This window comes from Lontra canadensis, unplaced genomic scaffold, assembly GCF_010015895.1.
Source record: "Lontra canadensis isolate GAN:19392208 unplaced genomic scaffold, GSC_riverotter_1.0 scaffold177, whole genome shotgun sequence".
Taxonomy (NCBI): Eukaryota; Metazoa; Chordata; class Mammalia; order Carnivora; family Mustelidae; genus Lontra; species Lontra canadensis.
The window spans coordinates 1,858,897-1,882,706 of NW_022631171.1; the positions used below are offsets into that span (position 1 = coordinate 1,858,897).

Genomic DNA, 23,810 nt, shown 5'->3' on the forward strand with positions numbered 1-23,810 from the left:
GAGATTCAAATCAAAACCACCTTACACCAGTTTAGAATGGTGAGATATCACCTTACACCAGTTAGAATGGCCAAAATTAACAAGACAGTAAACAACATATGTTGGAGAGAATATGGAGAAAAGGAAACCCTCCTACATTGTTGGTGGGAATGCAACTTGGTGCAGCCACTTTGGAAAACAGTGTGGAGATTCCTTAAGAAATTAAAAATAGAGCTTCCCTATGACCCTGCAATTGCACTACTGGGTATTTACCCCAAAGATACTGATGTAGAGAAAAGAAGGGCCATATGTACCCCAATGTTCATAACAGCAATGGCCGCAGGTGCCAAACTGTGGAAAGAGCCAAGATGCCCTTCAACGGACAAATGATAAAGAAGATATTGTCCATATATACAATGGCGTATTATGCCTCCTTCAGAAAAGATGAATACCCAACTTTTGTATCAACATGGATGGGACTGGGTGATACAAGTGAAATAAGAGAAGCAGAGAGAGTCAATCATCATATGGTTTCACTTACTTGTGGAGCATAAGGAATAACATGGAGTACATTGGGAGATGAAAAGGAAAAGTGAGTTGGGGGAAATTGGAGGGCGAGACAAACAATGAGAGACTGTGGACTCTGAGAAACAAACTGGGGGTTTTGGAGGGGAGGGGAGTGGGAGTTGGGTGAGTGTGGTGGTGGGTATTATGGAGGGCAGGTACTGCATTGAGTACTGGGTGTGGTGCATAAACAATGAATTCTGGAAAACTGAAAAGAAATAAAAATAAAAAATAAAAAAAGAAAAAAGAAAAAACATAAAAAAAGAACCATTACATTATCCTAAACAAACAAACAAACAAACAAACAAACAAAACACCAAAAACCCCTACAGTCTTCAAGCCCTGCAGCTTGCAAAAAACTAATGAAAATCAGCTCCTCTGGTTTTCCCAGCCCGTGGCTTTGAGGAAATGTTCTCCTTGTGCAATCCCCTGTGCATTCTACTCTCTTTCCCCTTTATACATGACCAGGGCTTCCTCTCCTCTACAGCACCCACAATCTCTTTCTCTCCCAAACCACATCGCCACACTTCCTATCTTCTTCTTCGATGTGGCTCCTTCTCTTCATTTAGTTGTGGAGTTTGTCAGTCTTCAGGTTGATTTCTGGGGTATTTAGAATGATTTGGTAGTCATCTAGCTGTGTTCAAGGGATGGCATGAGCCCAGGGTCTTCCTACTATGCTGCCGTCTTAGCTGCCTTCATATACCACATCTGTGTATATTGAAATCTTTGTGAGTTATTTCTCCCTTCCAAGAAGCATTCCATACTACAATGTTTTGATTAGTAAAGTGTATTTAGGCTGAGTTTGTCTTTCCGTTTGGCACTAAGCACCATGAGGACAGAAGCTGCGCCTGTCTTGTCTATCAGCACATTGCAGGATCCAGCACAGGTCAGAGATCAGGCTCTTTTGCTTGGTTTTGCAGGACTCTAGGTTACAGACAGGCATGCTAAGATTTAGGAAAAGCTCTGTAGTTGGGGCCAGGAATGTCCCTGAGTACAGGCAGTAAACTGTGATGGATATATGTCAGGAAAAATCAAGGGTACAACAAGAAATGGTCCCATCCTATCAGATCATAGCAGTTTAGTGCTGTGAAGTGTGAACCAGCCTCTATCATGCTGGTTGGCATCATTTTATGTCTGTGACCAAAACCTCAATTCAGCCTGCAAACCCACTATCCCTTTTTCAGTCCCTCTTCTACTCCACTGGGTGACTATTCCACACATTCTCTCTTCTCAGATTATAGCACTTTCTCCTCACTTGAACCCTCAATGGGTAACCTCTTATTGGAGGTTGGAGGTTGCTGATATCAGAAAAGTACTCAGAAGGAAGTTTTACCTCCACCTGCCTCTCTGCATCCCTTCCTTTTACTAAGATCTTCCCTGCAAACCCTGTTAAGGTCTGACCTCTACCATGCATTAGATCCCATGTCCCTGTTGTCTCCTCAAGGACACTGTTCCAGCAATTCTTCCCTCTTATCTTCTGCATCAAACTTTTCCTTTTGACTGGATCATTCTTACTAGCATGTACACACACATCCTGTCCTGTATCTGATTTTGAATGGGAAAATTAGCAAGAATATTAGCAAAAATTAGAAAAATTAACAAAAAAATTAACTCAACACTCTGGCTCAACTCCCTCTCCTTCCAGTTGTCTTTTCCTCCTATTCTAGTGAGGCTTTTACCCACTCTGTCTCACCAAAACAGCTTTTGTCAAGGTTAGTGATAAACTCCACACTGCTAAAGCCCATGCCTAATTCTCAGTACTCCTCTGAGTTGACCTGTAAATAGTACCATTTGACCACCTTCTTTTCTGAAACACTAGTTGCCCTTGGCTTCTAGGACACCACTCTGTTGATGCTCCTTTTCCTCACCAATTCCTTTGTAGGTTCCTCACCTCTCCGTGTCTGTTATACTTTGGAGTGCCCTAACTTCTTACCTTAGACCATTCTCTTTGTTTACATTCACTTCTTAGAAGTTCTCATCTACACTCATCCGAATACCATCAGAATATCAGTGACTTTCAAATTTTTCCTTCAGCTTGAACTTCTACTATACATATATCTGACTGTCTACTTGATAATTCTACTTGGATGTCTAATATGCTTTCAGAGATGATGTTCACAACCATATCCTACCCTCCAGACTGCTACTTCTGAGGTGTTCACTAACTAATCAATAATTTCATTCTTCCTGTTACAATGGACAAAAATCTTGGTCATTCTTGATAATTCTTTTGCTCTCATCCCTCACAGCCAGCTTTTAAAAATCCACGTCTAATCCAGCAGCAAGTGCTGTCAGTGTTACAGTGGAGATGTCCAGTATCTCATCATGTCCACCACCTGCACAGCAATCCTCTTGGCCTGAGTCACACTAACCTCTTGCTTGGATTATTAATTACTCTCTTAATGGCTCTGCCTTTATTTCTTTTTAATAATATTTAACTTAGCAATCTAACTTATATCAACTTAATTTCAATAGCACACAAAGTCCCTGCTTCTATATAGTTTTATTTCCCCCTCTTTCTGTTAGTGACATCACAAGTTAGTTCTTTATACATTTTCAGTGCAGAGATGTTGCTTAACAATGGTTTTTATGCATTTTTATTTTAATAAAACAACAAGAAAATGAAGAGTAGAATTACAAACCAATATTATAATATACTAGCTTTTATAAATTACCCATTTTTCTTTCCTGGAAATCTTTATTTCTTCACATAGATTTAAATTACTGTATAGTGTCCTTTCATTTCAACTGGTAGGACTTCTTCCAACATTTCTTGCAGGGTAGCTATAGTGATAATTAACTCCCTGAATTTTTGTTTATGCCTGAATGTCCTAATATCTAATCTTTGAAGGGTGGTTTTGCTGGATATAGAAGTCTTGGTTGAGGTTTTTTTCCCCCCTTTCAGCACTTTGAATAGATCACCTACTGCCTTCTGGCCTCCAGGGTTAAGCAATCAGTTGATAATTTTATTAAGGATCCCTTATATGTGAAAAATTGCTTCTCCTTTGTTGCTTTTAAGATTCTCTCTTTGTTTTGGCTTTTGAGACTTTTGTTTATAATGTGTCTTGGTGTGTGTCTCCTATCTTACATGGGGCTCACTGAGTTTCTTGAATTTGTGAATTTATGTCTTTCATCCAATTTGCAAAGTTTTGGGGGGCCCCTGGGTGGCTTGGTTGGTTGAGCAACCAACTCTTGATTTCAAGGTCCTGTGATCAAGCCCTGCATGGGATCTGTGCCCAGTGTAGAGTCTGCTTGTCCCTCTCCTTCCCTTTCCATCCCTCCCCCTGGTGCACAAATGCCTGGCTCATGCGCATCCCACCCTGCCTGCCCTGCTGCCATGTTTGTGGTCTCTCTCTCTCTCAAATAAATAAAATCTTAAAAAAATTTGAGAAATTTTTCATCTATTATTTCTTCAGATAATTTCTTTGTCTCTTTCTTTCTCTCTCTTTTCTTCTTTTGGGACTCCCCAGTACATATATTTGTCTGCCTGATGTGCTACATGTCCTTTAGGTTCTGTTCATTTTTCATTAATTTACTTTCTTTCTGTTCCTCTTGTCTTTAAGACCTACTTTTTTTTTTTTGACTGCCTAAATCTGCTTTTGAACCACTCCAGTGAATTTTTCATGGCAGTTATTGTGTTTTTTCAGCTCCAGAATTTTTTAGTTCCTTTTTATATTTCTTTTTTATTGATATTTTCATTTTGTTCATGTATCAATTTCCTCTCTTTGTTAATGTTTTTCTTTAGCTCCTTGAACATCTTTAAGATAGCTGTTTTAAAGTCTTTGTTTAGTATCTGGACTTCCTCAGGGATAGTTTCTGCTGATTTATTTTCTTCCTTTAAATGGGTTATACTTTCCTGTTTGTTTGTATGCCTTGTATTTTTTTTTTTAATTGCTGAAACCTAGACATAGAGTCCTATATTGTGATAATTCTGGAAATCAAATTCTCCCCTTCCTCCAGGGTTTGCTGGTTTTCTTTTAAATTGTTGTACAGCATCTCTTTCCCAAAGATCAACCTGGAGTGAAAGCTTCAGATCTGTTCAGGTCTTCTCAGAGCCTGTGTTTCTCCCAGGGCATGCAGGGTGACTTTCTAAATCTTCCCAGACACCGTTAACTTCTGAATATGCTAGTCTTTAAAGCCTGCTCCCAAAAAGGGAAAAGGGAAGAAAGAAAGGGAAAAAAATTGTGGGTGCAATCCCTTTAAATCCTGTTAGCCGCTTCAGCCACTGGGGGTTGCAACAATGGGCAAACACCTCTGTATGCATTTCCATGACCAGAAGCAGTAATCAGCAACTAGAACACAGAACTGCAGTATTTGGAGGACAAGGCAATTATTGACTACCTTGGTTCTCATAAGCTGTACTTGGAATGCAGGCTTGTGTCCCCATAGTTGTCTGCTGCACAGGGCTGGGGGACAAGAGTTGGGTAGCGGCTACCATGCTAATGGCGGAAATGGACTAAGATTAACTACAATTTTACCAGCCAAACCTTTGCCTGGAAGTCGCAAGCTTTCAAATAGACTCCAGAGTTCCAAAATAGTTGTTTCAGACAGTTTCTGCCAGTGTGTTTGTCCAGGTGTTCAGAGTCCTAGCACTTTCTACCCCATCTTCCTTCTCACCTATTCCTATGTTTAGCTTCAGTTTTTATTTTTTTAAAGATTTTATTTATTTATTTGAGAGACAAGCATGAGTGAGAGAGAGAGTATGAGCAGGGGAAGGGGCAAAGGAAGAGGGAGAAGCAGACTTGTTGCTGAGCAGGGAGACCAAAGCAGGGCTCTGGGATCATAACCTGAGTCAAAGCAGATGCTTAACTGACAGCCACCCAGGTGCCCCCTAACTTTAGTTTTTAACAAAGTATCCAAAGTAATAATCAAAGTAATACTTCACAGTAATCTTTGAAATTACTCCTCTTCTCAAAAGCCTCCTTTGGGTTCTCATGTCAAAGGAAATATGCTAAAGTCAAAGTCTTTACCAAAGGGTACAGGGCCCTTTGATGTCCTGCTGCTCTAGCTACCCTGGCCTTCCTATCACTTCCCTAGTACTTCACATACCTCCCACACACTGTACTCTTGATTCAGGACCTTTGCACTTACTTTCTTTCTAGGAACACTCTTCTTTCACATACCTAAATGTTTTTCCCCCATCGCTTTGAGGTATCTGCACACAGATAACCTTCTCAGAGGACTTCCCTGACCTCCAGCACTACTTTTCCTACTTTGCTTCATTTTTTTCATAGCAACCAGCATTGTGTAACATGTTGAAGACTTGTTTGTTCATAGTTTGTCTCTGTTGGATAATGTAAGCTCTGTGAAGGGAAAGGTATTTTTTGTTGCATTCACTTGTGTGTGTGCTTGGTGCACAATGTGTGCATTTAATATCTATAGAACGAATGAATGAAGAAATGAATGAATAAGGAAAGTTGGGTGAAAAACCCCAAGTCTATAGGGCAGTGCTTCTATGGACTGAGTTACATACCCCCAAATTTGTATGTTGAAGCTCTAACCCCAAGTGTGATGCTATTTGGAGATGGGGCCCTTGGGAAGTAATTAGGGTGGAGCCTTCATAATGGGATTAGTGCCTTAAGAAAAGATGCGAGAGCTCTCTCACTCTGCTAAGCAGGAGCACTCTTGCACTGTCTCTCCCCCCACCTCACTGTGTGAGGACATAGTAAGAGGCTGGCTATCTGCAAACCAGGAAGAATGCCCTCACCAAGAACCAAATTGGCTGGTACTGTGACCTTGAACTTCCCAGTTTCCAGAACTGTGAGAAATCAACGTCTGTTTTTTAAGCCACTCAGTTTATAGTATCCTGTTATAGCAGCTTGAATGGACTAAAACAGATCCCAATTTCAAAGTCCAGGATATGTGTAATGTGAGGAATGGTTTCCAAGACAGAGACCATTCAGGTTCAACATCCAGCAATTTAATTTCATCAGAATAGATGTTCCATGTGGGTTGGATGGAAATAACAAAGGGTATGTTCCATGCTAACTGCACAAAATGATTATACATCCTGATAAATTTGATATCTGTCATGGGTTCTATGGGTCTGCCTGGAGAGGTAAATTCCAGAAGTTAAGGTAAGGCAGGGTTCTTCAGGTATATATACCTGTATAACATACTGTATTAAACAGAAGCAGGGGATCATTCATTTAGTCAATACTGATTGACTATCTACTGTATGGAAGGCACTGAGCTGTTTCTGGAAGTTCTGAGGTGATAAATAAGTTGCACTTCTAGTGCTTAACGAGCCTACTGACTAAGAAGCTACCAGTTGTACTGCAGTATGAAATGGGCAAGAGCATATATTTTTACAGATAACAGATTACAATGGAGGGTATCTATTTCACCAGGGAATGTTTATGTAGTGGGAAGGCAAGGGTTCAAGAATGGTTTCTGAGATGAACCGAGTATTGGAGGAAGAGATGCAAAGGTGGATGGTGATGGAGGGCAGGACATTTGGGCCAGGAGAAGGCATTCGAAATAAAGGAACAATATGTGCAAAAGTTTGGAGCCATAGTTAAGAAGTATCAAGTAATTAAAACTAGAGTAAGACACATGGTTGAGATGAAATTAGAAAGGTAAGCTGGTGTCAGATCAGAAATGGTATGGCAGGGTAAGGTGTAGAGACATTTTACCAAAGGCTTCAAGGACCATGGGAGTGTTTTAAAAGATTAACATGGAAAAAATAATAATTTCCATTAATTGTTAGGACATTTAGGCACTCTGCCAAACATGTAATATGTATTATTCCATTTAATCCTCACAATGAGCCTATAAGGTAGGTATTTTCTCACATTTTATAACAGGCACAGAGAAACTAAGTAAATGGCTCGAGGCTACCCAGCTAAGTGGAAGGAGCAGATAGGATGTGAACTGAAGTCTGACTGACTTCAAAGCATGTATGCTTAACCACTGTGCACTGGACTCCCCATGGTCTGGCTACTCTGTCAGTAGCAACCACATGGAATTTAACAGTTTAGACATGTCAGACAGGTCACCTCAGAGGTCATGGCTATTAAAGCTATTAACAGGGAAGAACCTTAAAATGAGCTGTGTTGGGGCGCCTGGGTGGCTCAGTGGGTTAAAACCTCTGCTTTTGGCTCAGGTCATGATCCCAGGATCCTGGGATTGAGTCCCGCATTGGGCTTTCTGCTCAGCGGGGAGCCTGCTTCTCTTCCTCTCTCTGCCTGCCTCTCTGCCTACTTCAGATCTCTGTCTGCCGAATAAATAAATAAAAAAAAAATCTAAAAAAAAAAGTTAAAAAAAAAAAGAGCTGTGTCATAGAGGCTTCTGGTATTTCCTAGGCTCAATATAATCAAAGTGTGGTCTAATGTCAGCAGCAGCAGCATCAGGGATTAGAAATGCAGGCTCTCAGGCCTCACCCCAGGCCTACTTAGTTAGCCACTGCAGTTCAGCAAGGTCCATAAAGGATTTGTGTGCAAATTCAAGCTTGAGAAATGGTGGTGTGGACTCCCCACAATGGCATGTGCCAGCGACAAGTGATACCAGGGAGATAGCATGGTGGCGTGATTGGGGCAACAGGTGCGCTTGGTCCCTCTTCCCAAATGGAGTTGTGGGAGTGCAGCACGTGTTACTGGAGATGCTTAAAAAAGGAGAACTTCTTTGCGCTGATGCATGAAATTTTACCTTTCCTAAAAATGCCCAGAGGATTTCCTTTAGTTGACATTCCTTCACTGTTGAAATAGAACCAATGATGTGAGTTGTTTATCAGACACAGATTATAGGATTCAAATTAAAGTCACCAGAAATGCCTTATTAGTTTGTAACTATTTAAGGGCAGGTTTTATCTAATTGCAAACTTTTTAAATGTGCAATTAGATTTGGAGCTAGTAGTGGTGCCATTCATGCCAATTGGTACCCTATAAACGTAAGCTTCTTTATTGAGTCAATAGCTATGTCTCTGTCTGAACAGTGATGATTATAAATGAAGGTTTGTATCAAAGTTAAACACTGCTGTTTCTCTTATCTACCCCCCATCTTTCCTTCCTTCACTCAGCGACTCTCTCCCTCCCCTCCCACCCTTACACTTTTTTACGTTTTAATAGGTGACATGTTACCAAGTCAGTATTTACCGGGCACAGTGTGTCATTTCATAGTCTTTTTCCTTTTGTGATCTGTTTGAAGACAACATTAGAGAGCACATGTTTGAATCTGATCCTTTTTTCTTGGAGGACCCCTTACATTGTTTTTGTGTTTCAGAGCTGAGGCAGGAAGCCTGGTAAGAAATCTGATTAGGTGAGGTACCTTCAAGTCGAATTAGACTACAGGTAGCCATTAGAGGCAGGTGTCATCTGGGGACCTTATGTGTGACAAAGTCCTAAAACATGCTCAAATCTCATCACGATTAAGCAAAGCAAAAGAATGCTGCGTATGCAGAAGCATAAAATCACTTCATCATGTGCTGCCTCTCACTTGTCTTGTGTTACGCTGAGCAGCCAAACTGTTCACACTTAACAGCCATTTTCATTAGAACTACATTGATGCAGTAATAAACAGGAGTGCTTAAATGACTACCATGAGCAAATACTGACTCAGAATTACTTATCCAAGAATGATAAAATGTCAAACGATTTCATTTTTAGTAGCGTAACAACTTTTCTCTTTAAGATAAATAAATGAAAATTTGAGGCTGTCTGAGAGAGAAAAGCTCATGAATTGGTGATCTTCTCCTGAGAAAGATATGGGGTAAGCGAGACAGGGCAAGAAAAACTCCAATTAGGAAGACCTCACAACTGTGGAGAATGTGAGGACTGGTTTGTTTCTGGCTGTGGTCCCCTTAAGGTGAATTCTGTCTGGTGATTAGCATCACCTTGGATTAAATTAATTGGCTATACTCAATCCCTGGGTAGATACGCTAAGAATAAATCCAAAGACATTAGTTTCTTTGCATGAAATGAGCAGGTTACCTATCCAGCAACATTATGTGAATTATATAAATCACTTAAAACATCTTTTTCTTTGAAAGGGAAGTTTCAAGTTCCGGTAAGTATAAGACTATTTGAAATCTTTATTTTGAAAACAATCTGTGTTTAGCTAGTTGTATTTTATTCTCCATTTTATATCTAAATAACATAGTTCTATTCTTAACCATTAAAAAAAAGAATAAATATTGGTACTAATTATCGTTTATCCACATAAGCTAGAAACCTCCACAATTTGCTGATATTGAAGTAGGAGGGAACTTCAGGATATCAAGAAATTCTAATGTAATCAAATAGATGTACAGTTTTTTTCTTCTGATTATAAGAGCACTATTTACCTCAGCATTAGAGGAAGTTGAGCAATCCATTAAAGAAGGAAGCTGCTTTTAATTCAACAATTGCTGTGACCACCATACGGGAGAATTGGTGAATTTCCTTTTTGAACTCCCACGCTCAACTCCACCGCATAGAGTAATGATAAACTGTCAAATGAACGAATTTTTCTTGTAATGTCAAATCTCTGAATTGCCACAGAACTAACCTTATGAATATACCGATGAGATAGAAGTCTACTTCATACTTTCTGAATTGCCTGAATTCCTAGTGTGTAGTAGAAAATTAAATTTAAAATGTCACTAATGAAATGATGTACATGCATCTTGTTATTCTACAATGTGTTTTGTCAAGTGAATGGTGGTAAGAAGGCACAGCTCTCTTGGTAAAACCGTTGTTTAGCTCTGAGCAGTACAGGTGTTGAGAACAATGAGGGCGCAGATAAGCTAATCATGGGTAAAACTAGTGAACAAAAAGCTGTTAAAAACATCTGCTTAATCTTAACAAGCAATACAAGTATTCATGATAGTTCCATGATCTGACTTTTGGCAATGAATAGAATGCAGCATGCTACCAAGTCACAAGTCACTGGAAGTATATTTCACTGTCATGTGGGCTGTGGGAAAGAGATTTTGTTAACCAGGTCCTTTGCTACTTCTAGAAAAGTCAGCAGTGAGAAAAGTGGAGGGCCTTAGGAATCTAGTTTTCTCTTGTTACTTCTTGGCCCCTCTACTTCTCTTTCAGCTTAACCTGCTGGGAGAAGAATTAGGCCACTTCCGGCTATTTCATTCCCTAGATATGCCTCCCCTAAGAATGTTACTGCCTTATACGACTTCAGAGGGCATAGATAAATCTTACTATTTAAAAAGTATGGAAAGAAACATTTTAAAATTCCCATCCACATTCTGATCAGTTTTTAAAGCTGAGTAAGAAGAGTGCACAAGTAAGACAAGATAACCGAAAGTTGTGGAGGGCTGGTAGCTCTGTTTCACAAAAAGGGACACTCTACTGTCCAGACTCACTGACCATGTCACTGGTCTTGCTTATGTCTTTGGCAGAATCTGCATGAATCCCTGCCTTCTTCCTGGAGGGCATTTTTACCATTCTGCCTCTGGCATCTCAGCTTCACACAGGCTGTCCTGCGGAAACTGCCATCTCTCTCCCCCCCAACCCCCTTCCAGTGCCAGTCCTTCAGGCTGGGCTATAGATCCCTCTTTGATATTCTCATGACACCCCTACTCTTCCTTAACTGTGCTATTGAATTTCTCGGTGAATTTCCCATGGAAATTATAGGAGATACAATGGATTATATCAAGGCAAAGGTTGAAACATTTCTCCTGGAAGGAATCTGTGTTTTACTTTCTTCCCCAATAATGATATTGTGTACTATATGCACATAGATCGTTTTATTCAATATAATACTGAATCTTCTTCATTTTCTGCTAGATACAAAGTGCCCACCTTACCATAGACTCTTAAACCTCACTTGCATGTATACAAATTCTTGATACTCTGAAACTTTCCCCAATGATATCTAGGCATTCCCAGAGATGCTCTTACCTGCAGTGAGGACCATATGAACTTAAATTGTTTTATTCTTGCTAAAGCCTCCTCCTCAAGGAGCCTGGCAACCATCCCATAGATTCTCTATAAATGTTCCTCCACTGCTGGGCATATGGCATCTTCCTAGGACATGGTACCTTCAGTTCTGGGATGGGCAGCAGTAGGATAGCATATGGGGGGCCACCTCTTCCCTCCAACTGTCCTTATCTTTTATGTTTTCCTTCCTGGTCCCAGCACGAAATGTCCACTCTTCTAGTGAAGGGAAAAAAAAAAAAAAAGCCACCCCAAAACAAACGCCTTGGGCTATCAGCTTGTCTTAACTTGATCACCAGGTCAATGGCTCTCCAAATAGTGAGATCCAGGCAGAAGACTACTGCAATTAAAAGCCTCGCTTTCGTGTACCTGGGTGGCTCAGTAGGTTAAAAGTCTGCCTTCAGCTCGGGTCATGATCCTGGGGCCTGGGATCGAGTCCCCCATTAGGGGTCCCTGCTGAGTGGCGAGTCTGCTTCTTCCTCTGCCTCTGCCCTCCTGCAGCTCATGTTCTCTCTCTCTTTCTCTCAAATAAATAAATAAAATATTGAAAAAATAAGTCTCGCTATGCATTTACATACAGATAAATATAATTTTCCAAAATTAGGTGAAAAATGTGTTTCAAACACTAGTTATGGAAACTATTTTAAAATATGTATGTAAGTAAACCAACCTAAAAAGGACTTGGAGGCAAAGAGTTCTGAAGTTTTTATTAAATACTGAAAGAATTCATCCCTCTTACAGTTAGTGAGGGCATGGAGATTAAGCAACATGCTCAAGGTCAGACTGCAGTTTATCAGCTGAGGATAAGAAGAGGTGCAGTTTTGCTGACTTCATTGCAAAGGTGGATTCCCCAGCTCCTGAAGCACAAACCTGCTACAGCTGCCTTTATTGTCTTAAGTACTATAATTACCTGAAACTGTTTGGAGAAAGGAGTAGGGGAAACATATCTAACTTCTAGGTTGATCTTTGAATGTATTTTCCTAAATTACACATAAAAAATTTGCAGATCATATTGGAGATATATGAAGAATCTTAGACAACAGTTTGCAAATATTAAGTAGATGATTTGGGCCAAATTTACAGCTGATATATAATGAGAAACATGTCTTTTTCATTTCTATAATATTGATCACTTTTACTTAGTTTGCTCAGTTTATCTTCAAGGCTGTAGGGCATTCTCACTCTGTCAAAGGACACTAATAATTACATTGACTTAAAGGAGTGGAAAATAGTCACAGTATTCTACATATGAGAAGTGAACTCAGAGCTTCCATGAGCTGCTCACTTGTCAGTCAGACCCTTGCTTCACTTAGAAAGTAGAAGAGAAAAACCTCAGTGATTGGCTGAAAATGGCTCTTAAATTCCCTCCCCAGTGGTTAATTTTAGAACCACTAATAGGAGCAGTGCCTCCATTTTTAGTAGTTCATAGCAATGCTGTCATTCATTCAAAATATTTGTTTAATGCAGTGTTTCCCAAAGTAGGATTAATGGTGCATTAGATAATTTACCTGCATTTTTTATAATCTGTAATGGAAACATTTACATTATCTTAATATGGCCCCTATTTAAGGATTTATATGATACATTCCTTCTAGAATTTAATATCAGGAAACATTTTCCTCCAGATGAACTCATTTGGTTCTACCCAACAATTTGAAATCGATAAACTCTTTCTGTCTCCCCTTTTTCCTTGACTGCCAGGACATGCAGAACTAAATGGATCAACTGCAAAACTCTATTTTTCTCATTGAATGGCTTTTGATATGTATCTTTTGTTATTTTTGTTATTTTTTTTTAAAGATTTTATTTATTTATTTGGCATACAGAGAGAGAAATCACAAGTAGGCAGAGAGGAAGGCAGAGAGAGAGGGGGAAGCAGGCTCTCTGCTAAGCAGAGAGCCGGATGCAGGACTCGATCCCAGGACGCTGAGATCATGACCTGAGCCGAAGGCAGAGGCTCAACCCACTGAGCCACTCCGGTGCCCACTTTTGTTATTTTTTAATTGTTCAAAATACCTATTAATTTTCAAGATTCACAAAATTCAGCAATGTCTAAGAAACAAATATTTATCCATCGCTTTGCCACTCAGTGATAATTACCATCAACATTAGGGCTTATATATACTTTTGGATTTTTTTCCATTAGTATAGTAAATATATATATACTGGCAATGGCATGGCATACATATGTTGTAAACTGCTTTTTCACTTAGTAATAGATTAGGATCATTTTTCTGACGCCAGTAAATACAGACTTATATTGTCATGTTTAATGGTTGCATAGCATTCCGGTGCATGGGCGTATACAATATAATGTATTTAACAATACCTTTATTCGTGTCTTTAGATTGTTTTTATCTTTGAACTATAAATATCTTTATTTGTTTCATTTATGTCTTTTTATTGTAAACCCCTTAAAATTATCATACAAAATAGGTGAGAATAACCAATGAATAAATGAATGAATGAAACGCTAGGAATAGCCAAGATATCTACAACTGTAATAAGATTGCAGTTGCATTGTCGTGTATTCCTTATAGTACTGTCATTGCAGAGATGAATAATTTTCCTCCCCTCTACTTCTCAGTCAAAATGAGCGAAACTTCTTCCACTAGTATTTCCATGATTCATCGGACTTCTTCTGAAGGTCAAGTTCCTTCCCCTCGCCACCTGAGCGTCATGCATCCTGTTGTGGCCAAAAAGATAAGCTTCTACAAGAGCGGAGATCCGCAATTTGGCGGGGTCAGGGTGGTGGTCAACCCTCGTTCCTTCAAGACATTTGATGCTTTGCTGGATAACTTGTCAAGGAAGGTACCCTTACCTTTTGGGGTGAGGAACATCAGCACCCCTCGGGGAAGACACAGCATCACGCGCCTGGAGGAGTTAGAGGACGGCGAGTCCTACTTGTGCTCCCACCGCCGGAAGGTGCAGCCAGTGGATCTCGACAAGGCCCGCCGGCGCCCACGACCCTGGCACAGCAGCCGGGCCATCAGCGTGCAAGCGCACCAAGCCCCTCCAACCGCTGCAGCTGCCACTGCTGCTCCAGGCATACTGCGTGCCCCACGAAAGCTCTTGGTCTTTAGAAATGGCGACCCGAAGATGAGGCGTGTGGTGGTTATGAACAGGAGGGTCACACAGAGCTTCCAGGCGTTTCTGCAGCACCTGACGGAGGTCATGCGGTTCCCGGTGACCAAGCTGTACGCAACAGATGGAAGGAAGGTGAGTGTTCCCGGGGTTTTTCATGTTTGAGTTCGCCTTGTGTGGGACATAGAGGGAGGCCCCAGAGAAAGGATTTTGCGCGCGCGCGTGCGTGTCTATGTGCGTTCCCACCCTCGTGGGAGGGCACTGGCTCACCTGGGTGGGTGGCCCCACTGTTCTCTGGTCAGAATCTGAAGAAGCCACTTCTATGAGGGGCTCTTTTTTATCTCAAACTCCCTTCCCCTTTCTCCTTCTTTAGCCCCGAGTTGTATAATGCGTTGGCACAGAATGCAATCGTGACAGTATTTCCAGAAAAGTCACGGCCAAGAGTGCTATCCTTAGGTAGAGAAAACATTTTTTTTTTTTTTTCCCTGCCATCCATGCTGGAGGGTTGGTGGGGGAGCAGGGGAGACCTTCCCCCGCAGCTGTCAGTGTGGCTACCAGGCCCTTTCTCAGGTGGCTCAGGGTGGACGTTTGGCTACAGCTGGATATTTTGGGGGGAAGGCAGAGGCAGAACTGCATACCTTTTAAAGATTCCTTTAGTTAGGGCAGAGGACATCTCTCTTCAGATAGTAATCAGGTTGAATAAAGATGTTGGTCTAGTCACCCCCCACCTTGATACTGGTAACTTTGTATACATTATTGGTGCCTAATGAACACTTGGTGATTATCCCTTTCAAAACCTGAAGATTGTTGAGTTGATTCCACTCACTATAAATAATATATGGAAAGGGGGTACTTGGCTGGCTCAGTCCACCTGACTTAGTTTTGAGACCCATGTTGGGTGTAGAAATTATTTTAAAAAATAATAATAAAATTAAAAAAAATTACTGCATGGAAAGAACAAAAACGTCATGTTGCTCATGTAAGGACCTTAACACTTTGGTTTCTTCTAGGTTCCCAGTCTCCAAGCTGTGATCCTTAGCTCTGGAGCTGTGGTGGCAGCAGGAAGAGAGCCATTTAAACCAGGAAATTATGACATCCAGAAGTACTTGCATTCTGCAAGATTACCAGGGATCTCTCATCATGTATACGCCAAGGGAAGTGCTAGGTCAGAAAGCAGAAAGAGTAAGTCCCTTAAATATGTAGCTTTTATTTTTAGCCCCGAGTTGTGTTTTTTTTTTTTTTTTTTTAACCACAAGATGAAAGAAAGAAAATCCAATCCATGCTTAAATGGCCAATTTCCTTCGTCACATGAGGGAAAATGAGGGGATCCAAAACATTTTTTTTTTAAAATTTTAAAAGATTTTATCTTATTCATTCAAGAGTGAGCAGGGGGAAGGCAGAGGGAGAGGGAGAAGCAGACTCCCCACTGAACAAGGAGCCCAATGCAGGGCTCGATTTCAGGACCCTGAGATCATGACCTGAGCTGAAGGTAGAGGCTCAACCATCTGAGCCACTCAGGCACCCGACTGAAAACATTCTAAACGGGAATTGGTTATATGTATAGTTGGAAAGAGTTATAGAGATTGTAGAGTTTTTTTTGTTTTTGTTTTTGTTTTTTTTTAGATTTTTTTTCAGATCAATCAGTGATTAAATTGAGGGGGTAAGCCTTTATTTGTGTGTGTGGAGGGCATATAATACCTAGATAAAAAATAAAAATACCAGCATTTCTTGATTTGGAGACGAATTCTATGGAATTTGTATAAGTGACATCTGGTAGTTATATGGTTTTCTCCAAATAGTACCATGCAGCATCATAGCTAAGCTCAGCAGGTTAGTTGAGTGTGTTTTAAAAATCTCTAAGTACATATGACTCCACTTTCTGAAGTTGTTTCAGTAAAAATCACAGCCCTTGGATCCATTTTTTTATTTATTAAAAAAATTCATGTAGTCAGTTCATGCTGGTTCATAATAATCTATGTTGATAATTCCTTAGGAAATGCTGCACAGTATAGCATAATCCTTTGTGTAGGTGAGAAGGAGGGCTTGTTGATGCCTAAGAGTGTAGGATGGGCTGTAAGTGCTCTATGCAGGCATGGTTAATCATATTATTCATTGTGCTCAATATTTTAATCTCATTATTCATTGAGTGCAGTTTTTTAGCTCTATGCTGAGGAATTGATTGCCACTTATACTTAGATTTTGGTTTTTATGTAGACATGGAATAATAAGCCCTTTAAGTAGTATTAATCCCTCTACTTATTGCTAAAGTGGGTGAAACTCATCTATTATGGATGTATTCAATAGATATCTATCTACTAATGTTTCTGTTCTGTAGGCATTAACTGCCAAATATCTGTTAAGCATATGGTAGTCCTGTTTCACTGTGTTCATATTACTAAAATGATTTTATTATTTTGTGTGTTATGGGTTGTGAATATGATTTTTGGTGGTGTTAAGGAATCTGAGGGCTTTGTTAAATTTTACCTTAAAAAATTTTAAGAGAGCCCTTTTCATTTGTGATTTTGGTAAATGCATGCCAAAAATAAGAGAAAATATTTCCAGGTTTATACTCTAAAATGTTGAAGGTATTTAATTGATGCCAACCATATGCAAATCTATACAAACTACTAATAAGAATTTGATTGAGTTTAAGAGGCTTGAGTACTGGAGTTATCTTTAGAGACACACAGTAAAAATATAACTAGATACATTGGTCTGTTGTCTAGCTCTGTTCTCTTTTGTGCTCTATATTAAATCAAATGTAATAATTATATAAAGTGAATGCAAAATTAGTAATTACTCGATTAATGTTGACTTCTAAATAAATTCTAAAAATGTCTTAACTTTCATAATGTTGTAAGTATCTCTTAGATATACACAGACAGGAAAATGAATATCACTGTAAATTATTACTCACTTTGTTTACATAGGTAAGCAGCACTTAGTTAGACTCCAGTTTCAGTACTGGTAAACAAAACAACAAAATAAAATCCCACAAAATTTTTTTATTTTTGCTAGAATCCTTAGCAATTTCTACTTCCCTTATTAAAATTGCCCGATTAAACTCATGAAAATTAAAATTCTGTGAATCTCATTATTGAAGTAAGATTGTAGATTCTCTTTTTGAGAATAGCTTGTAGAAGTGTACCAGATATTATAGTGAATTCAAGTAACTAATGAATATATAGAGGTGAGAAACATGTTAATGATATCTTACTATGAAATTCAGAAAATATGAAATTTTCATACTAATTTTTTTCCTTTTCTTTCTTTGCTGCCTCTTCTATTGGATATTTATAACTTCTCTATCTTCTACATTTTGATGTGGGGCATCTTTTACTCTCAAAATCTTGAAAGTGAGGACACATGTGCCTTCAAGCCCAAAGTCCCAGATTTATTCCTTTTCTTCTGACAAAATGCATAATAATGATTGCTACTCAGACCAGTCTTTTGCTTCTGAAAATTACTTGGCCTTAGAAAAAAATGATTCTCAGAATTTATTGATATATCCTTCTGAAGATGATATTGAGAAATCAATTATTTTTAATCAAGATGGTACCATGACAGTTGAGATGAAAGTTCGATTTAAGATAAAACAGGAGGAAACCATAAAATGGACCACTGTCAGTAGAGCTAGTCTTTCTCATAACAATGAAAAGAGTGAGGTAGGTGGTTTTCCAGGAAGAACAGATGATCAGTTTTCTGGTTTAAAAATTGCAGCATGCTCATTGTCTGCAGATGTCTCATCTCTAGAGAAAGACAATAATCAAGAGGGCAGTTTGGCAGAGGACATAAATACTCAAATGACAGATCAAGAGACTGAAACTTGCCCTTCTGCTAGTTGGCAGAATGCTGCTATGGACACAAACACCATCCAGGAGACCAAGGATCAAGCAAAGCATCATTTTTATAGACCCCCTACACCTGGACCAAGGAGAGTGAGACAAAAGAAATCTGTGAGGGGGAGTGTGACCTTGGTATCTGAAACTGAAGTTCAAGAGGAAATGATCTATAGTGAAGAGAAGGAGGATGGGGAAAACAAATCTGAGTATCATATGTTCACACATTCTTGCAGTAAAATGTCATCAGTATCTAACAAACCAGTGCTTGTTCAGATCGATAACATTGAACAGATGGAGTCATCTTTAGAAAGAAAAAAGGAAAGCAAGCTGCTCAAGTCAGGTGCAATACGTGCTGGTATTGTAGAAATAACAAGTCAGAAGATGTTAGAGATGTCTCATAATAATGGCTTATCGCAGACTTTATCAAAAAGCTCAATTGTGGAGGAAGGTATAGTTGATAGTGTAACATCAGACAACAAAACTAGTATCAAAAAATTAAGACCTTGTGGTAACACCAGTGATAGATGCAGTCCTGCTTTAGCAGATACAACTCATTCTTTAAGTAACAACTATGGAGCTGACAGAACTATTTCTGAGACCCCAGCTTCAGTAGGGCCTTCCACTGCCACCGTAAGAATTGACAGAGTAATTAATGAGTTTGCTCAGTGTGGTGTAACAAAATTCCCAGCAAATGAAAAGCAGAGTTCCTCATATGTTGCCAGCAAAAAGAAGATGAAATCTCAGCAACAAACAATAAATTCCAGGTATCAGGATGGGAAGATTGCAACCAAAAGAATTCTTAGTAGGAGTGAGAAAATTAACACAAGAGGTAGAATTGCACAGGGAATCATATTGGAGGATTTAGACAGTTCCCTTAAGGAAGGAATACTGTGTGAGGAAGACCGCCACATAAGTGATATGGTAATTGAATCAAATTATTGTTGTTCCAAAAGTAATCTCAATCCCATGAATTCCAAGAATTTCCATGTAAATAAATTAAATACTCTTCAGAATCCTAAGAAGTTTCAAGGACTTTTAGCCAAAAGGAAGTCCAGACCAGTAAGTTTAGGAGGACCTACAAAAAGAGAAATTGGTCAAGACAATAAAGTATTTCCCCATAATGAGCTTTGGTGTTGCAAAAATAACTTTGAAGATCAAAATTTATTTTATCTGTTTAACTTCCTTGAGCAAAAACCCAATGCTGTTTGTAGACCACAGGCTCAAGCAGAAATAGCATCTTGGTATTTGAGAGGAATGACCAAGAAAAGTTTAGTTTCAAAAGTTAATAATTCACACATAACTTTAAAAACCCAGAAAAAGCAAAAAGGGGATAAGTTGAAATCAGGTACTGTTGTAAGTAAACATGTAACAACCAGGGCAAATTCCTTAGCTTCTTTAAGAAAAGCTGTTTTTCCTGAGGATATTAGCCATCATTCAGTTCAAAATTATATACAGAGATGGTTGCAGAGCATAAATCCACATTCAGCTTTGCAACCTAGAAAATCAGCTCCAACATACAAAAAGGAAAGGAATGTGGTAAGTAGTAACAACAATGGTTTTGTAAGAACTAATTCACACACAAGTTCTGGAAAAGGAAATAATTTTGTTAGGGAAAGTAATAAACACATAACTAAAAGTGCCAGTTTGGCAGAAAATCTAGGCAAAAGGGTAGGTAAATCTTTTGACAAAGATAACAGTGACGACCTTTCCAAAGATCTGGGTGAGAATGAGGTTGAATCTCTGAATGATGCTTGCTTGTTTCCCTTGCATGAAAATTATGCTTTGTCACAGTCAGCTATCAGTGATCATAATACTAAAATCCAGGTATGTGCTGAAAAATTAGGACCAGACGTAAGCCTTATTTATGAAGAAATAAACCTAGCTACAAAAAGGCACAGCGTAGAAGCTGCTATTCAAGTAGATCTTATGGAAGAAGACACTCCAAAAGACCTTTTACCAGCCTTGTTGTTTCGCCAATTGCAAGCTTTAGTTCCTAGTATTCATAAGACTCAGAATGGAATTATTCAAATGACAGGTTCACTTGAAGATATTCCTTTCCCTTCCCCAATATATAAGTCATATACTAATGTCCTTCTAGCTTGGCTTCTGGTGCTGACCTTAAAGGGAAGTATAAATAACTTCTGCCAAGGTGATGCTCACAAGACTACCAACAGAGCTTCAGAAATACTTGGATTATTGGAGATTCTAAAGCATACTGCCATCACAGAGGAAGCTGATGATTTGAAGGCTGCTGTTGCCAATTTAGTGGAATCAACCACAAATCACTTTGGACTCACTGAGGGAGAACATGATATAGTTTCAGGAGGACTTTCTGCAAATTGTTCCACACTCAACATTCAGAGAGTTCCTAAGTGTATTGAAAATGAAAAAACACAGAAAATCTCCTGTTTACATGGAGGCTTCTCTGGCAGTGAGGGCTGTGGCCCTGAAGTCTGTGTTTCAGAGTTGAATTGTTCTTCATGTAAGATGTGCACTGTGAATAAGACCTATCCTCCAAAAGAGACTTGTAACCTCAGTGACAATTTTTGCCCTAGAGATGGCTCTACCACTGATCAGACCTCCATGAATAAGGCTTGTTTCCTAGGAGAGGTCTGTTCACTTACTGATGCTCTGTCTTCCCATAAAGCTTGCACTCATGATGAAAACCATAGTTATGAGACAACTTGCCCAGTTGATGAGACCTACATTCCTAACAAAGCCTGCAATATCAGTAACTTTTTAAATTCCAAAGAAAACACATGTGCTGATAATTTGGAATTGACTGAAGAATTAGAAAGGATTGATGAAGTTCAGAAAGATCTAAATATTTTGGCAGACCCTGGGTGCAAACATGGCTTTAATATATTGATGTCACATCAAAATACCATCAGTTTAAATCACTGTGGCTTTCCCATAAATGAAACTGAACCAGAATTTGATAAGGAACATAGTTCTGAGGCTGAATTTAAAATTTTTTCATTAAAGAAATTTCAGGGTAAAAATGCATCTACATCTTCTGATAAGGAAGACTCAAAGACTTCTGAAGAACCAGGCTCAATAACCAGTAGCATGACATCAAGTGAAAGAAACATTTCAGAACTGGAATCATTTGAAGAATTAGAAAACCAGGACACTAATCTCTTTCATACAAAGGTAAATGCAGGAGAGCCAGCCACTGAAGAATTGATCCAAAAAGAGTTAGAGGCTAGTAAAAATTCAGAATTGATAGAAGTCTCCAGTGGGAACATTACAGAAGAAGAAAAAAGAAATGATGTAATTTGTGAGGCAATCAGTAGGAAGTCGGCAACACCACCATGTTTAGTGTTTTGCTATGATTCTAAGCAAAATGTTGAAAGGGAACTCAATGAAGGAGAAACTAAAATGAGAGTAAAAATGATGGTGAAACATACAGAAATTGGAAGTTATTCAGAGTCCTCTCTTGATTTTAAAAACTGTTTCACAAGACCAGTGACTTCTGATGGGTCAGAATTTAGACTAGACAGTGAGAATGAGCAGCCATATAAAACATCCAGTGATGGCCCCAGTGGTGGTTGTGAGGAGATTGCTGAAGAAAAAGAATACAATAAAGGATTTGTTAAAAGGACAATAGAAAAGCTTTATGGTAAAGGAGAAATTATTAAACCATCTTTTTTTTCTGGGTCTGTGCACAGATCTCAGGTTTGTCCTTATAACTCTATGGAATTTCAGTGTGCTAGGAAAGCTGGTCTTTATGATTCTGAAGGTCAGTCATTTGGGTCTTCTGAACAGGTCTCTAGTAGTTCATCTATGTTACAGAAATTTCCAGAAGAAGATCAAGATAAATGTGATGTGAGGGCCAGTTATCAGGGGGGAGACATAGGACATGGTACAAAACAAAATAATCATAACAGAATTGTTAGAGATATAGAGGAAGGGGTAGTGATTGATAAAGGAAAATGGCTCCTGAAAGAAAATCACTTGTTAAGATTATCATCTCCTGAAAATTCTGGCTTATATGGCAATGAAGATACCACATCAGTGGATACTCTACTTAATAACGGCAATGAGGTACCATATTCACATTTTGGAAACTTGGCTCCAGGCCCAAACATGGCTGAGCTATCCTCTTCAGAACTGGAAGAACTGACTCAACCCCTTGAACTGAAATACAGTTATTTTAACATGCCTCATTGTAGTGACTCCGAGCCTTTTGGTGAGGATTTGCTAGATGTTCAAGATAAAACTTCTGCCAAGGAGAGAATACCAGATCATCATGCAGAAGAGAAGGCTAGTCATAAGTCAGAAAGAGTATGCACATCAGTCACTCAGGTTTTTACGTCTGCTGGTAACAAAGTCCATCCTGCTTCTGATGATACTATTAAAAACCAACCATTGCCTATTAATAATGTAATTCGCGGTGCACTTCAGGAAGGTGACTCTCTGGATAAGCTCTATGCTATTTGTGGCCAGCATTGCCCTATACTAACTGTTATCATCCAACCTATAAATGAGGAAGACCGAGGATTTGTATATTGCAAAGATTCTGATATTGAAAATTTCTTGGGTCTCCATTTATGGATGAAAATACACCCACATTTACTGCAGTCAGATAAGACCATGTTCAGAGATGAGAACAAAAAAGTAAGGGGTAGAAAAACATTTATTGATAATGCCAGTGATGATACATTTGATCAGCTTTATTTTAATAATACATTTGACTTGATGGATAAAAGAAAATTAAGAAAATTAAAAGGAATTAACTCCTTGAGCTTAGAGGAAGAAAATAATTTAAAGAAATTTCAATTATATTTAAAGAAGAAGTTTTGTGTGAATTTCTTGCACATATCATTGTTGGTTGTGGATGATGTGAATTCAAATACACAGGATGGCACCAATAAGACAAATGAAATCTTTGAAGTAGTTGATGAGAATAACAACTTACTAAATTACAGATTTCAGAATTCATTAACAAATCTCAACCAAGTAGTAAGAGAAAACAGCAACTATCATTTCTCTTTTGAAATGCACGATCAAACCTGCCTATTTTACCAAGTTGAGACATCCTTAAATATTAGCAATAGAAATGTATTAGAAATATTTTATATATTTGAGGATGAAAACCTTTTTCTTTGGGAAGAAGAAAACCAAATTGATCTTGAAAACAGTGATGAACAAGATTTATAATATTAATATCAGCAAACCTTTTTAAATCAATGTGTTTTTTCCTCATAATGAGGTGAAACACATGCGATGGGTATAGACTAACTTCTAAAAATTTCACACTTTAAAATGAGCTTCTTCTAGAAAGTTTGTACGTGGATAATTTGATTTGACTTTCATTATTCTGCTGATCTTCATTTTTCCAAAAACTAAAGACTCAGTTTTTATTCTCTTACTTTTGAAATTTCTGTATTTTTTCCCTGAACATATGTAATTTCCTAGAATTGTGATTTTTTTTTAGGACATCATAAAAGCCCTAAGAACAGAAATT

At 38.8% G+C, this 23,810-nt stretch overlaps 1 protein-coding gene across 1 annotated transcript; it reads left to right on the forward strand.

Moving 5' to 3' along the window:
• The first annotated feature begins 14,000 nt into the window (after positions 1-14,000).
• On the forward strand, positions 14,001-23,503 carry RP1 (RP1 axonemal microtubule associated). Its single transcript, XM_032846607.1, has 3 exons — positions 14,001-14,633; positions 15,509-15,680; positions 17,856-23,503. The coding sequence occupies exons 1-3, from the start codon at positions 14,007-14,009 to the stop codon at positions 23,501-23,503; spliced, it is 6,447 nt and encodes a 2,148-aa protein (XP_032702498.1). The 5' UTR covers positions 14,001-14,006.
• The last annotated feature ends 307 nt before the right edge of the window (positions 23,504-23,810 follow it).